The following is a 14,712-nucleotide window of genomic DNA, read 5'->3' as shown; positions in this document are numbered from 1 at the left end:
TCAAAACAAAGCTATTACTTGTTTTGGTTCTAGTATTTATTTTTCCACTTAGCCAGAGTACTGAATAGTTCACATATGCAAATGATAGAAGAAAAAGTAGAGAGCTCAGACAGACTATGTGATCTGCTGTGTAGCTCTCTGAGAAGAGCAGCAGACTAATCCGTCAGTCAATAAACATCACATCCCAGAAACACTGCAAGATCTGCCCGCCACCAGAGATTATGTTCAGAGCTGAAGATAAAGCAAGAACCAGGATGTAACATAGCTTTACATTTAACAGTGAACCACTCCCACATTTCAGATTTCATACTACCCTGTTTCTCTCTAACTAATATTTAATCTGGCTCTGCATTAGGAGTTATTGATTTTATTTTTTCCTGGAATACAATAAATTAAATCCACAACCAAAAGAAAACTATAACTTAGAAGGCTACAAAGCACCATAATTTAGTTTTAAACTCCATTCTGATGCTACATTAATCTGTAAGTGTTTGACACCCATCATGATGTGAAATTATCATTCTCTGCGTTCCAGAATGTGAAAAGGAAGGGGGAAAAAATCATTGTGGAGAAGGAACAAGTGTAGCGGTACATGCCACATTACACTGGTTTAGCTTTGAGGTTGACTTTGGTGAATGCTTTATCATTTCTTCCCCTCCCCCCCAGCTCTGGCTTTTTAGCCTTCTTTGGTCTGTTTGATAACATGCTGCCCTCTGCTGTTGGAATAAGACTAATTTGAAAACGGGTTTGATCAGCATAGCATTCAGTCCACGATACAAAGAACCTACTAGCGGATATTAATGTTGGTATATACATATTTATCTAGAGCTGTTTTAAAAAATGAAAATTCAGATAAAGCAACTTTTTGAAGGGGAAGATCTTTAAGCCTTTGTTTCATAAGTAGCTATATGCTATTTGCTTCAGTTAAGCAGGGTCTGACAAAGCAATAGGAAATATTCTTCACATGTACCTGACAGTGCAGATCTCCAAGCTTTCTAATATTTCAATCCACTTCTGGTGTGTCTGAGCAGAAGCTGCAAGTGGTGGCATGTACAAATGGGTATCAGACAGAAACCACCAAATACATTTACTTTGGAGTGCAAATCCCAATTCCACTTGCTTCACCACCAAGTTTAGCGCACACACAACCATGCTGTCAAGATGCTGGAGGGATTTTGGGGAGGTGAAATGTGTGCTCTCTCATTCTGGTCCAAAACAGATCTTTGCTCCCCATTTCTCTGAGCAGGTTTTATTTTGTATAAATAAGCCTCTCCAATTAATTTTGAGACCAATCTACTCATGTGACCCAGGCATCTCTTAGTGCCAAATGGCAATGGGCACAGAGGGGCTGCATAGGGGTTACAGGGATCTCCTGAGTCTGGCATATACAGTCTAGTTCACCAAAAAGTCAAGTGAGGTCTCAGATTAAAAGCTGGTGTCACTTGTCACCAGCAAAGATGAAAAATAGGTTTTCTGGCAGACAAGAAACCTTGATCCAGCAGGCTGTTTACAAGGAAATTAAGTATTGCATAGTTCACAAGGGGTCTGAACCAAATGCTAAGGAAAGATTGTGAAAACAGAGAGAAAAAAGCATCAGGAAAAGCAAGGAGAGGGGATGGGAGCACCTTATTTTGGAGTGCACATCAAAGGTTGGTTCAAGCATATTTTGCGGACAAAGACACCCCATCATCCTCCACCTTGGAAGGAAGCAAGCAGTGTTTACTTCATGAAAGAAGGGTCTCAACCAGGCTTCATTGCAAATGCTGGAGAGAATGTTGGGTGAGATAAAGTTTCTTTAGACAAGAGGTTAACATTGTCACTAGGAGGGTGGTGAAGCACTGGAATGGGTTACCGACGGAGGTGGTGGAATCTCCACCCTTAGAGGTTTTTAAGGCCTGGCTTGACAAAGCCCAGGCTGGAATGATTTAGTTGAGGTTATTCCTGCTTTGAGCAGGGGGTTGGACTAGACGACCTCTTGAGGTCCCTTCCAACCCTCATCTTCTATGATTTTATGTAACCTTTTTGTTTTCAGTATTCTTACTCACTGTCACTTGAATCTCTGTTCTTTGATGATAATCTTGGTCTTGTTTTCATTATAAGATATCCTGAGTTCAATTTATAAGATGGTGTGCCCTGTTCCTTTGGGAACAGCAGGCCTGGTAATTCTGTGAAAGTTCTGTTGGGAAGGGGGTGAACACGACAAGTACTTAAAGGTTGGTGTGGGCCTTTCACTAACCTGTACAGAGACAAAGGCCTGGAAGGCAAGAGCTTGTGCTACCAGAAGCTGGTGGTTTAACAGAGCTGATCCACAGCAGACACAGACAAGCCTTCCTCATGACGAGGGCAAGTGGTGGTGTGGTGCCTCACAACTCTGGGTACCCCTAGGGAGCAACACAACTGTAATTAACAAAGGTTAGACTATTTTCAACTGTCATGACTGACTTCTTTAAACTTCAGCCTACAAATCCATGGGACTGTGGTTTGAATAAAATACAATCTCAGAGAAGACCAAGAAGTTCCTTTCACGCCGTTATCCACTTTAGATACGAATCTAGATCTATGGCTGTCCAGTCTTTACCAAACTGTAGAATGCCAACATAAACGGGACACGTTTGAGCAAAATGGTCTTGATTGCCATGCACAATAAATGGCAGAGGTGTTGCAGCACTAAACCTGAGCAGTGCTGTGACCCCTGTGCCCATGTTTGCAATACCACTCACTCTATTTTGGCTCCACCACTCCCCGATCATGACAGAGGACCAGCTGGGCCAAACCTGAGTACAGCTTTTCCTTGCCACTGCTGGGGGGCAGGCTCCTGCACCAGGGCTTCCCTCTGGGGACGTGACCAGTGTAACAATTCACGATTGCTGCAGGCCGTAACACATCATCTGTAGTCCGTGGAGTGCCAGTTCTGGTCCAGAGAAACAAGCACAGACTGGTGGGACTGTATCGTTATGCAGCTGTGGGATGATGACCAGCGGCTGCAGAACTTTCGCATGCGAAAGGCCACTCTCCTTGGACTTTGCACGGAGCTGTCCTCCTCCCTGAAGTGCATGAATACTCACTTGAAACAAGCTCTGATGGTGGAGAAGCGAGTGGCCATCGCTCTGTGGAAGCTACATGCTTAGGAGCTGAAATATGAACCTTGGAGCCTCATTTTAGGCTCTCACTTTTAAAAACCTTGGTCTTGAGATTTAAAGAACCTCAAAGCAGATTTCAACAACAGAACAGTAATTTTGCTTATGGATTCACAGAACACAGCTGCTCTGCAGTAGATTCAAAAGCAGTTCCAAAGAGGATATAATCATATAGCATCAAGAGCATGGAAGCAGCACAAAGTCTCAGGATTATTTAAATTACAAGTTACAAGAGTGTAACCTGCCAGCCTAATTCCAGTTCAACAAGATTTTTTCCAAGAGTCAGGCAGTATTTTAAGGCATCAGTTCAAAAGCTATCCCACAGGCATTCCAGTGAACATTGGAAAAGAAAATGACAAATCCTTGTTCAACAACATTTTGAGAGAAATTACTTATTCTAGGGTAGAAACTAAAACAAACGTTCAATTTCTAGTTATTGTGAGATAGTGTCTTCAACATCATCTGGGACTATTAAAAAATGTCCTTCTTTATAAAAAGATTAGAATTAATACATCCAAGAAAGAGGGCAAGAAATGAAGAGATTCAATTAGAGCTAAATCATCAGAATTAAAATACACAGATCTGGCAATCACATCCGGATCAATTACAAGTTAGATTTAATCACAAATACAAAGAAAAAGTTTTAGGACCAGTTTTATCACCAAATTGCTATAATTCACCCCTGCTGATGCCACAACCACCTCTTTACTCCCACAATGGAAATTGTACAGAAAAAGCCAGCCATCTGGAAATATGTCCGTGTGTTAAGCAGATTTAAAAATATGGATTCATACGTAATAGAGGCAAGAAAAAATGGTGAAGAGAGAAAAAGCTAATTTACATCAGGTTTTCATTGGGATTCAAATATGGAAAGAAGGGTACAAATAAGTCCATGAAAAAACTCAGATTCAACATAAAATATGTAATGGTACAGCCCACAGAACCAGACACACCTATGATCAAGGCCATCTGCTCCAGGCTAGCTTTGTCACCTGACAAATAAACAAGATTCGTAAAATTAGTAAAATCAACTGAATGCAAGTACCTTGGCTTCTAGCAAAAGAAGTCACATGCAATACAATTCGCTAGTTTGGGCTTTTATTTCTGCTGCCACTGCATTTTAACTGAAACAAATGTAAAAACAATACTTAGTATTTCCAAAGCACCGCATACTTTCAAAAATTTTTAATTATGATTTACTACCTCTATTAAGTAGAAGTATTTTCATTTTACTGATGGGGAAAACAAAGGTCAGATGACTTATTTAAAGTCAAGTTCAGAAGCACTTTGATTGTAACTCCCAGTACTGTAGAGATACCACTAGGACCATATTGCTTCTGACCAGGTTGCAGTATTCCTCTAGCAGCATGGGCCCCAAAGCTGGGGAAGTATGTCTTGCCTTTTGTAAGTTTTTAAGCTCTTCTTGGCTTCTCCATACAGGATGAACAGATGATCATCTGTTTTTTAAAGTCATGTATCACATAGTATCTTTCTAGGCACACTTACAACAAAAGACTTAAAAGCACAAATCAATTAATAAAATATTCATGATCCAGACAGAAGTCCATCTGTAACTCCTCCAAAATTGAATGGAACCCCCCTTTCCCCACTACAGCTGCCCTTTCAAGGAGAATCTGAGTAAATAGACAGGCTTTGCCCTAAAGACCTTCAAATTCGAGCCCTTTCAGACTAAGGAGGAGCTCAAGAACTGAAAGGCCACTACCTGTACAAAACACACACCAAGTTAGATCACCTACACTCATTTCAGCTGAGGAAGATTACATTAGACACTAACTCTCTGTACCTAACCAGGACCCAAACAATGAAGAGCCTTGAGATAAACATACCATCTTGAACTGCATCTGCAAACAAATTGGAAGCAAAAGAGCCCTATGGAAAACCATGTAAATATGTGCTCCAAGAGTTAGATGACAGTAATAAATAGGGAGCTGCATTCTCCACTAGCTGACACTTCTGAGCATTCTTCAAGTGTAGCCCGAGTTAGTGTAACTAAGGCTAGAGGTGAAAAAGGTACAGATGACAGTGGCAAGAGCCACATCTAACACAAGCCACCCATGCCCTAGCCAAAAGGGAAGAAAAATTAATCTGTGTACTTCTGCAAAGAAGCATCCAAAAGCAGCCACAAATCCAACAGATCATAACAAAAGTCAGCTAACATCACCACTTGTCTTACCTTCAGTTATATTTTTATATTCCCCAAAATCCAAAACATAGAAGAGAGATGAACATTATTTACCAATTGGTTATCCAAAATAAGCCCTTTTGATTACAGATTTATTTTCAGATATTCTCAACTGTAGAGCGTCTGGGTATATTTCACTAATGTAACAAATCAGTGAGCAGAAAACTTTTCATTTGAAACAAGTTTTCTCTAATTAAGCCATTTTAAAAGCAGCATCTATATAGAAAAGGTAGTTTGGGGGTAGCAGCACAGTTCCTTAAATTCTCCTTTCCTAGTGATACTACCTGTTAAGTATACCATTTTAAGAGTGATGAGCAAAAAAAAAAAAAAAAAAAAACCCAGAAAGCTACAAATCAGTATTATATAAACAAACATACTTAATGGCAAAACGCTTACCAGCCATAGGGTGAGAGAAAGTATTACTCCTAAAATATTTTTCTAATGAATGCATTTGCCATAAAATCAGTTGCCCAGAGTAAGATCTGAAAGGAAATGAGTATGTCAGCAGGGTGATAAATCTCTATCAGCAAGCATCCCTTTGATGATTGTTCCCCCTGCATAAAATAACGGAAGATTTCTTGCCACAGATTTACACTACTCAAAATAAAAGGACAACTGATTTTCCTAACTTTAAGTGATGAGTTAAAAGTGATCAAAGTGCCTCAAAAATTCTTTATTCAGCTATCGTAATACAAACAACTTCCATCAACATTCACTCTAGAGCCTTTTATTAAGAGGGGAAACGTTTATTCACTCTCCTTAAAAGTACCCAATATCTTTAACTTTCCCATCAAGAACCACAGAGTGGCAAAAAGAACTCTCTGTGCAGCACTGCACACACAGCAATGCAGTCTCAGCAATGAGTATCAACCCCTCTCCTGCTGTGTAACTTGAACCAACATCTTTCCGGCTCTTAGGGAGTGTTGCTGAGAGCCACCTGTGAGATTTCCTGTCTTTCAAAGAGTACACAAGCAAATATACAAACCATTGAGTTACATACTTTTCAAAATCATTGGTCAGGTTCTCTGGCCTTTTTTTTTTTTTTTTTTTTTTTTTTTTTTTAAATGCCCACATTGAAAATTAAACAGCAGAAATAAGTCACAATGGCCCTCATCTTTTTGGCCAATTGGACTAAATGAAATTTCTCCAATTCAATACTCTCAAAATTGCTACTTCATCTCCCCCATCAACATACCATGAATACTGTTATACCAATACACAAACATTTCCTTTTATGTTATAGCAGAGTTTATTTTAATATTTTGTACAGCTAGCATTGGTCTCCAGTAATAAGTTATAAGAAGTTTACATAAGCAAGTTGTTCCCCACCCACCCAAAGGAAAGGATGTTCAACTTCCACCATTTCTAATTTATAGGAAAAGGGGGCATGACATTACCTGAAAAACAAAAAGTGAAACCTAATTCATGAGCAAAATTCTCTGGAAGAATTCTTGAGGTTAGCTATATCGACTTGGAATCCATAAACAAGTGCTGAAACCATGTCTTCCAAGACTCATTTAGAGAGCACATTAATTAATCTAACTGAATTTTTTTTTCACTTTTGGACAGTTTTTTAAATTGATGCCATAATGTTCTACTGTACTGATATATAGTTTACAGTCTAATACAAATAGTTAATGTTTGTAACAATCAGATTCTTCTAAAAGTTATTCACATATACCAGTCTCACTTCATTCAACTGTTCCATGTTTCAGTTCCATGTTTTAAAAGGTCTTTCATTTCTTAATATGCATTTTGTTTTCAAACAAACAGACAAAAGAAACTGACCTCAACAGATATTCCCTTTAAGTAACAGACTACACATAAAACAAATAAATACTTTAAAACCCTTCAAGTTGCAACAATGTACATAGTTTGTTCCAGGGCAGAACCCTGTTATAACTTATGTAAAAAGCATTCCAAACGTAGTTCTTCAGCAGCACCCCAATTATTCCAGGCAGCTACCTATTCCATTTCCCCTGGCTTAATCAGATAACAGAAAAAAATTAAATCAATAACTTAAGAATTTCCTCTTGCCCATACACAGACAACTCAAAGATGTGTCTGAGATTACATAATTCGGATTCTCTAGCACAGACAAATTAAGGGTTTGTATAAACATTTCCTTCTCCCTTCCCTCAAAGCATTTTGCCAATAATCCTGAAGCATTTAAAATAGCTCTGAGAGGCTTGGAGAAACATCAAGAAATAAGAAATAAAATATTAATACAAAGGACTGGCCTCAAGGCTTAGAGGTTAAGATGTTACTGCCAGGTTGGGGGCTAACTTTGCATTTTTCAACATGGAGGCTTGTGGTTTCCCAGACCACTGCTGAGCTTTCAGACTCTGTGGAAAGCATCTGCAACAGTACCTACACGCACTTCCTTAGGACACAACTGATTGGTATCATAGCCTTCTCAGATTCCATGAGCATTGTAATGCTGACAAGTTTGTGAAAAATAGTTTTTAGAAAAATGAAATGGGTGAAAACCCCACACACTAGAGCTGATCCAGAATTCCTGCCAGAGGGAGATGAGAGTTTTACTATTCTTGGCCGTAGGAGGACAGAGCCCATACCTGAATATTTAGGGATATTTGTTTTTAAAAACAATCTAACTTAAGTCAGGTAAAAGGAAGCCTTGAACCCTTATAAAAACACTTTAACAGGAAAATAAAATCTAGACCCATGAAGTTTAACATTGTTTTTCATATTACTTTGAAAGCCTCATTTTACAATATTGATGATAAACTTTAAGACTTTGTAAAGATTAATTAGTTTTTCTGCATCAAGAGAAGATCAACTCAACAAACAGGTTTGCAGTCCCTGTTTGTGGCAAAACAAAACTTATGGGGGGCTTCTTTTTGTCATAGAAAACAAAAAAAAAGATTACTCTAGCCATGTAAAAACTTTTAACCACATCCAAATGAGCCTATGTAGCACCTTCCTCCACAAAAGCATCCCAAGATCCTTTATAACACAATAAAAAAAGTACATTTGCATGTATGATGTCTATCTGTCAACAGAGGTTGTTCTGATGCCATGTAGTGGTTTTTCCTTTAAGAAATTATATCCCAGTTTAGAACAAAGCAAACCTTTTGTTTTGTTTAACAGGATTTTTTTTTAAACGTGTTCTGTATATACAACCTTTAAAATACACTTAAAAATAGCTGCACACGTTTTATATCTCATTATATGAGAGAAGTGCAGTCCAGGCAGACCATGCTTCTCAGTATGTTAAAAAACATAAATAAAACCCAGCTAGACTCTTTCTTCTCTGGTAGCCACACTGGCCCAAAAGGAAGGAACACAGTTTTAAAATGAGAGTCTTTCACAAAACACACGACCTACAAACCTCAGGTTAATTTCCTCAACCACTTCTATAAAATTACATATTTGAGGTCACACATTGCCAATTTAGCAATGAAATCTGTTGCAACATGCATGTGTGAACTGCCCACTCAACCAACTGCAACCCTGAGGATTTTTCTGGCCTGGTAGAAAAAGGAAATGTAACAATTCCTGCAGTATGGCTGGTTCTCCAAATCACAATTCTTTTGTTTTCCTGGATGTTTCTTACACACACACCCACACTATTTCAAGTTCATGTTTCCATCTAACCAACAAGCAGATTTCTCCTCCAGGTCTTCCACATCTTGATGTCCCAATGAAACAATCAATGTCATCCATCTAGAGGTTTTCCCAAGTAGACCAATGTCACCTCTGTGTTGCCATACACAGCAGACACTGCTGGATACAGGCAGGCCTTTGGCAGTCCTCTGAATGCAACTCCCAGGAACTCATAGCCTCGCTCAAAGGCTAATGTCTTGTCTTCCATGTCCAAGATGACTCGAATCCTCTCACCTATCTGCAAATGGAGATAGGAAGAAGAGTCAGTCAATATTCAAAGGGAAACCCATTAAAGGGAAATAAAATGAAAACAGAACATAGACAGTAGAACAGGAGGCCTTAGAAGAAAGGCATTTTTCTGTTTCTCAAGATATGAATTAATTTTTCTGTGGGAGTGTCAGTTGCAGGGGATGATCACAAGATTCTGTATAGCTGAACAGACAATTTCAAGTTGACATTGTTTCTTTAACCATCACAATGCTAAATGCCCCATACATAGTTCAACCACCAAATGTGACCTTTCGCATGTGACTGTTCTGGCAGTAAGAATTAATACCTGCATTACATCTACTTCAGTGTTCTGCAGTATGTGGCAATTTTGTGCAGGGCGGAGGCCATTATTTCCCATGACTCTGAATATAGCTTTCTTTATGATAAATAGGTAAAGCCTTTGCAGAGAGATTTTAAAGCCACAGAACTGGTTTTAAGAAAGTAGATGCTGTATGCCACGTGCACTGAAAAATGTTTTTGGCCACGCATGAACTCTGAGCATCAGCATTACTCTCTTATTTACAAATACAGCAGGACATTTCACACCAATGTGTAGGCTTTTCCCATTTTTTGCCAGAAGAGATTATATGAGAGTAATGAACACTGAACATAGAATCACAGATCAGCATATAAACATGATATTGCATGTCAGCTCATTGTCCTAGACCATGATTTGAAATTTAAATAAGTCACAGTTCCCAACAGCAAGGAGTAACATGATACTACACAAGCTTCTATTTTGTGGAAGAGTCAAGCTACCCTCAAATGTAGTCTCCTTTAATCTCTAATTTATAAGAGGGTACTTAAAGGATACCTTTTAGTCTTTACTTTATAGATAGAAAGATCATCTTACTTGCTTTACTTAATTCAAGCATACATTGAAGAGACAACAACTAGAAATCCAGTCAATTTAAAAACTAAGATCAAAGCAGTTTTGTCTATTACCATATCCTTGAGTCTCCATGATAATTTCTGTGGTTTTAAAATTCTCCCCCATTCTCATTTCCTATTTGGGTGTGATAGACCCAAACAATAAGGGGAACTGAGAACAAAAAGTAAATAGGTAGAGTGATTATACACAATGCTGTCAAACACACAAAGTCAACTACAGGAAAAAAAATCTCTCTAATCTTTAAATTACAGTAATCTTATGTTTTACATACAAAAAATCAGAGGTGCATATTTCAGAGAAAAGTGCAATTTTTAAATTTAACTGCCATTATACAGATCATGTTTGCTATACAATTCAGACACCTAACTTTACATAGAGAGGGGATTTCACAGAATCATAGAAGATTAGGGTAGGAAGGGATCTCAGGAGATCATCTAGTCCAACCCACTGCTCAAAGCAGGACTAACCCCAACTAAATCATCCCAGCCAGGGCTTTGTCAAGCTGGACCATAAAAACCTTTAAAGATGGAGATTCCACCACCTCCCTAGGTAACCCACTCCAATGCTTCACCATCCTCCTAGTGAAAAAGGTTTCTCCTAATATCCAACCTAGACCTCCCGCACTGCAACTTGAGACCATTGGTCCTAGTCCTGTCACCTGTCACCACTGAGAACAGCCTAGCTCAATCCTCTTTAGAACTCCCACTTCAGGAAGCTGAAGGCTGCTATCAAATCCCACCCTCATTCTTCTCTTTTGCAAACTAAACAAGCCTAGTTCCCTCAGCCTCTCCTCGTAAGTCATTTGCTCCAACCCCCTAAACATTTTTGTTGCCCTTCACTGGACTCTCTCCAATTTGTCCACATCCTTTCTGTAGTGGGGTAGGCCCAAAACTGGACACAATACTCTAAACGTGGCCTCATCAGTGCCGAACAGAGGGGAATAATCACTTCCCTCGATCTGCTGGCAATGCTCCTACTAATGCAGCCCAATATGCCGTTTGCCTTCTTGGCAATAAGGGCACACTGCTGACTCATATTCAGCTTCTTATCCACTAACTCCCAGGTCCTTTTCTGCAGAACTGCTGCTTAGCCAGTCGACCCCCAGTCTGTAGCAGTGCATGGGATTCTTCTATCATAAGTGGAGGACTCTGCACTTGTCCTTGTTGAACCTCATCAGATTTCTTTTGGCCCAATCCTCCAATTTGTCTAGGTCACTCTATCCTATCCCTACCCTCCAGCCTATCTACCACTCTGCCCAGCTTAGTTTAATCCACAAGCTTGCTGAGGGTGCAATCCATCCCATCATCCATATCATTAATGAGGATCTTGAACAAAACCAGCCCCAGGACTGACCACTGGGGCACTCTGCTTGATACCAGCTGCCAACTAGACATCAAGCTGTTGATCACTACTCATTGAACCCAATGATCTAGCCAGATTTCCATCCACTTTATAGTCCATCCACCCAACCCATACCTCTTTAACTTGCTGGCAAGAAAACTGCAGGAGACTGTATCAATAGCTTTGCTAAAGTCAAGGTAGATCACGTCCTCTGCTTTCCCACATCCTCAGAGCTAGTCACCTCTTCATAGAAGAGGATCAGGATAGTCAGACATGACTTCCCCTTGGTGAAACCATACTGACTGTTCCTGATCACCTTCCTCTCCTCCATGTGCTTAAAAATGGATTCCTTGAGGACTTGCTCCATGATTTTTCCAGGGACTGAGGTGAGGCCGACTGGTCTGCAGTTCCCCAAATCTTTCTTCTTCCCTTCTTTAAAGAAGGCACTATGTTTGTCTATTTCTAATCAAACAGGTCCTCCCCCGATCACCGTAAGTTTTCAAAGGTAATGACCAATGGCTCTTCAATCACATCAGCCAACTGCCTCAGAAGCATTGCATCCGACCCCCTGAACTTGTGCGTATCCAGCTTTTCTAAATAACCCTGAACCTGTTCTTTCACCACTGAGGGCTGCTCACCTCCTCCCCATACTGTGCTGCCCAGTGCAGTAGTCTGGGAACTGACCTTGTCTGTGAAGACAGAGGCAAAAAAAGCATTGAGTACTTCAGCTTTTTCCACATAATCTATCACTAGGTTGCCTCCCCCATTCAGTAAGGTACCACACTTTCCCTGACCTTCTTCATGTTGCTAACATACCTGTAGAAACCCTTCTTGTTACCTTTCACGTCCCTGGTTAGCTGAAACTCCAATTGTGCTTTGGGCCTTCCTGATTTCACCTCTGCATGCTCAAGCAATATTTTTATACTCCTGCCTAGTCATCTGTCCAAGCTTCCATTTCTTGTAAGCTTCTCTTTTGTGTTTAGAAATTTTAAAGCTTTAGGAATATTATATACAAATAATTATTAAACAGTGTTCACCCACTGAAATGCAGTCACCTCTGAAGTGGAACATCACACAAAAACACTACATAAAACTATAAATCAGGAAGTATAATGTATTCAACTGAATCTGTACTGTCAGGAAATCTAGCAGGCAGGATGTAGTTATCCAAAAGTGGAATTTGGCCAAAGCTAAATATCGTTATGGGGGAGGGGAGGGGACGACAACACACTCTTTAATTATGGCAAGTTATCTGAACATCAATTTATGTCTTAATCAAAAGATATCACCTCTAAGAAGAATACCAATTATTGAATGACCATCACTTCAACATCACCTAGAGAATTCCTATTTAAGTACTGACCAGACCCAGCACACTTAACAGTGGGATGCACCAAAAAGACTAAAATGCTTATCAAACATAGCCATGTTTTTGGTGGACAAATCACTGGTTAAAACATACAGAATGCTCTAATACTTTTTATTACAAAAAGAAGTAGCTGCCTTTCAATGAACTGTATGAATGCAGGATAATTTCAGTAAGATTTAAGATAAAAGAAGGGTACAAGTTTAATTTTATTCTAACATGAGAAGACAACATTGGATCCAGAATCTGTACACCATATGGGGATGTAATCTAAAGAACGGTAAATTAGAAAAAAAGTAATAAAGTACATTTTTCCCCTCAAAAGGTAAACATAGTGTATATGCTGCTATGTAAGACCAATTTAGGAGACAGACATTTTTATAATAGAAAGGAAACATATCAAAGAACTGTATTTACGCTTATTTGGCAATGAAGTCTTTTTCTTGCCCAACAATTCTTGAAGGACAGCTGTTCACAAATACAGTAGAGCCTCTAGCTGGTGCTTAGTCTCACTCACCTGGTATTTTGGTGCATTATTGCACTGTGGGAAGCTGCCATTTACTTCTCCATTATGTAGCAAATTATTGTCCACCAGATTCCATCCCCAACTCTGGTCATCACTGCCCAGCAGTGCTACATAGCCCTGACACTGCATGGGAGCCCGTTTTGTGGCGATTCCAATTACTGCCACTGTGCCAAGGGGGCCCTCCCACCAAACTTCCCAAGCATGACGACCCTCGCTGAAGCCAATCTTGGTCCTTGCCCCATCTGTGCTCTGAGCAATGGGGTTCCGGTGCAAAGTAAATCCATTTTTCTTGATGTATACATTCCTGGAGCAGTCATTGGTGCTGAAAGCATGTTGAAAGGCCCGTACCTAAAACCAAGGGAAGAGAGAAGGGATTTTTGAGTGGAGGGATTACTAATAAAATTAATTGATTCTTTAACATCCTACAGCTCTTTGCCAACAAATTTCAAACTTTAAAAAAACAAACCCACAGTGCTGGAGGAGACAGGCAGGATAGGGGGCTTACTAGCTGAAGACTCCAGAGAGTAAGGAACCAGAGTATCTGAGCCCCTGACACAGAGAGCAGGAGAGAGGACTGAGGGGAATAGCAGGACGTGGGGACCACCTGGAAGACAAGCAACCCAAAGCCCTGCCTATAGTAGGGCAATTTTTCAAATTGCTAACCCCATTCCAGCTCCCCAGGCCGCAGCAAGGAGGATAGGCTGCCAGCTGCCCAGCGTATTTTAAGCACCGCTGACCAGACGTGCTTTGAACAGCTGGCTGGACGAGACGCAATAGGATGGAGGCAGCTTCCTAGGACAAGCCTGCCCCGATAAAAGCGGACACTTCGCCGACACCAGATCTGGTGCTTGCCATTCTCTGCCCGGCGGAGGAACAGCGCCCGGCTGGTACCGCTCGGCCTGACACGGTCGCTATGACCGCGCGGGAGGGGGGGGTGCCCGGGATCCCGGGGGCTCAGCGCGCGCCGGTTGGGCTGGTCTCCCCGCGCCGGGCCGGGCCGGGCCGGGCCAGGCCGGGGGCGGCGCCCCGCTCACCTTGCCCTTGTAGGTGGGCACGTTGCAGAGGATGTCGGTGCGCAGCGCCTCCTCGGCCAGGCTGCGGGCGGCCAGGCTGCGCCACACCTCGCTGTTCTCGTCGCCGTGCAGGACGCGGTGCCACAGCCGGCAGACCAGCGCGCAGCTGCGCAGCTCGCGCAGCTCCAGGTAGGAGAACACCAGCTCCAGCACCCGCCCGGGCAGCCGCCAGCCCGCGCCCCCCGCCGCGCCGCCACCGCCCGCCGCCATCACCTCAGGCGGCGCCCACCGGCCGCTCGCCCCTCCCCCCCGGCGCCGGCCGGCCGGCAACAGCCGC

The 14,712-nt window shown here is 41.3% G+C and overlaps 1 protein-coding gene across 1 annotated transcript; it reads right to left on the bottom strand.

Annotated features, from left to right (window-relative positions):
• Positions 1-6,565: 6,565 nt before the first annotated feature.
• On the bottom strand, positions 6,566-14,652 carry FBXO45 (F-box protein 45). Its single transcript, XM_067538688.1, has 3 exons — positions 14,397-14,652; positions 13,354-13,710; positions 6,566-9,205 (listed from the first exon to the last, which is right to left on the bottom strand). Exons 1-3 carry the CDS (start codon positions 14,643-14,645, stop codon positions 9,020-9,022), a joined length of 792 nt encoding a protein of 263 aa, XP_067394789.1. The 5' UTR covers positions 14,646-14,652; the 3' UTR covers positions 6,566-9,019.
• Between the last annotated feature and the right edge of the window lie 60 nt (positions 14,653-14,712).

The sequence above is a fragment of the Emydura macquarii genome, unplaced genomic scaffold (genome assembly GCF_026122565.2).
Source record: "Emydura macquarii macquarii isolate MOO-44397 ecotype Brisbane River unplaced genomic scaffold, CSIRO-AGI_Emac_v2 contig_499, whole genome shotgun sequence".
NCBI lineage: Eukaryota > Metazoa > Chordata > Testudines > Chelidae > Emydura > Emydura macquarii.
The sequence above is the reverse complement of the archived record's forward strand: the minus strand, read 5'-3'. Positions and strand labels throughout refer to the sequence as shown.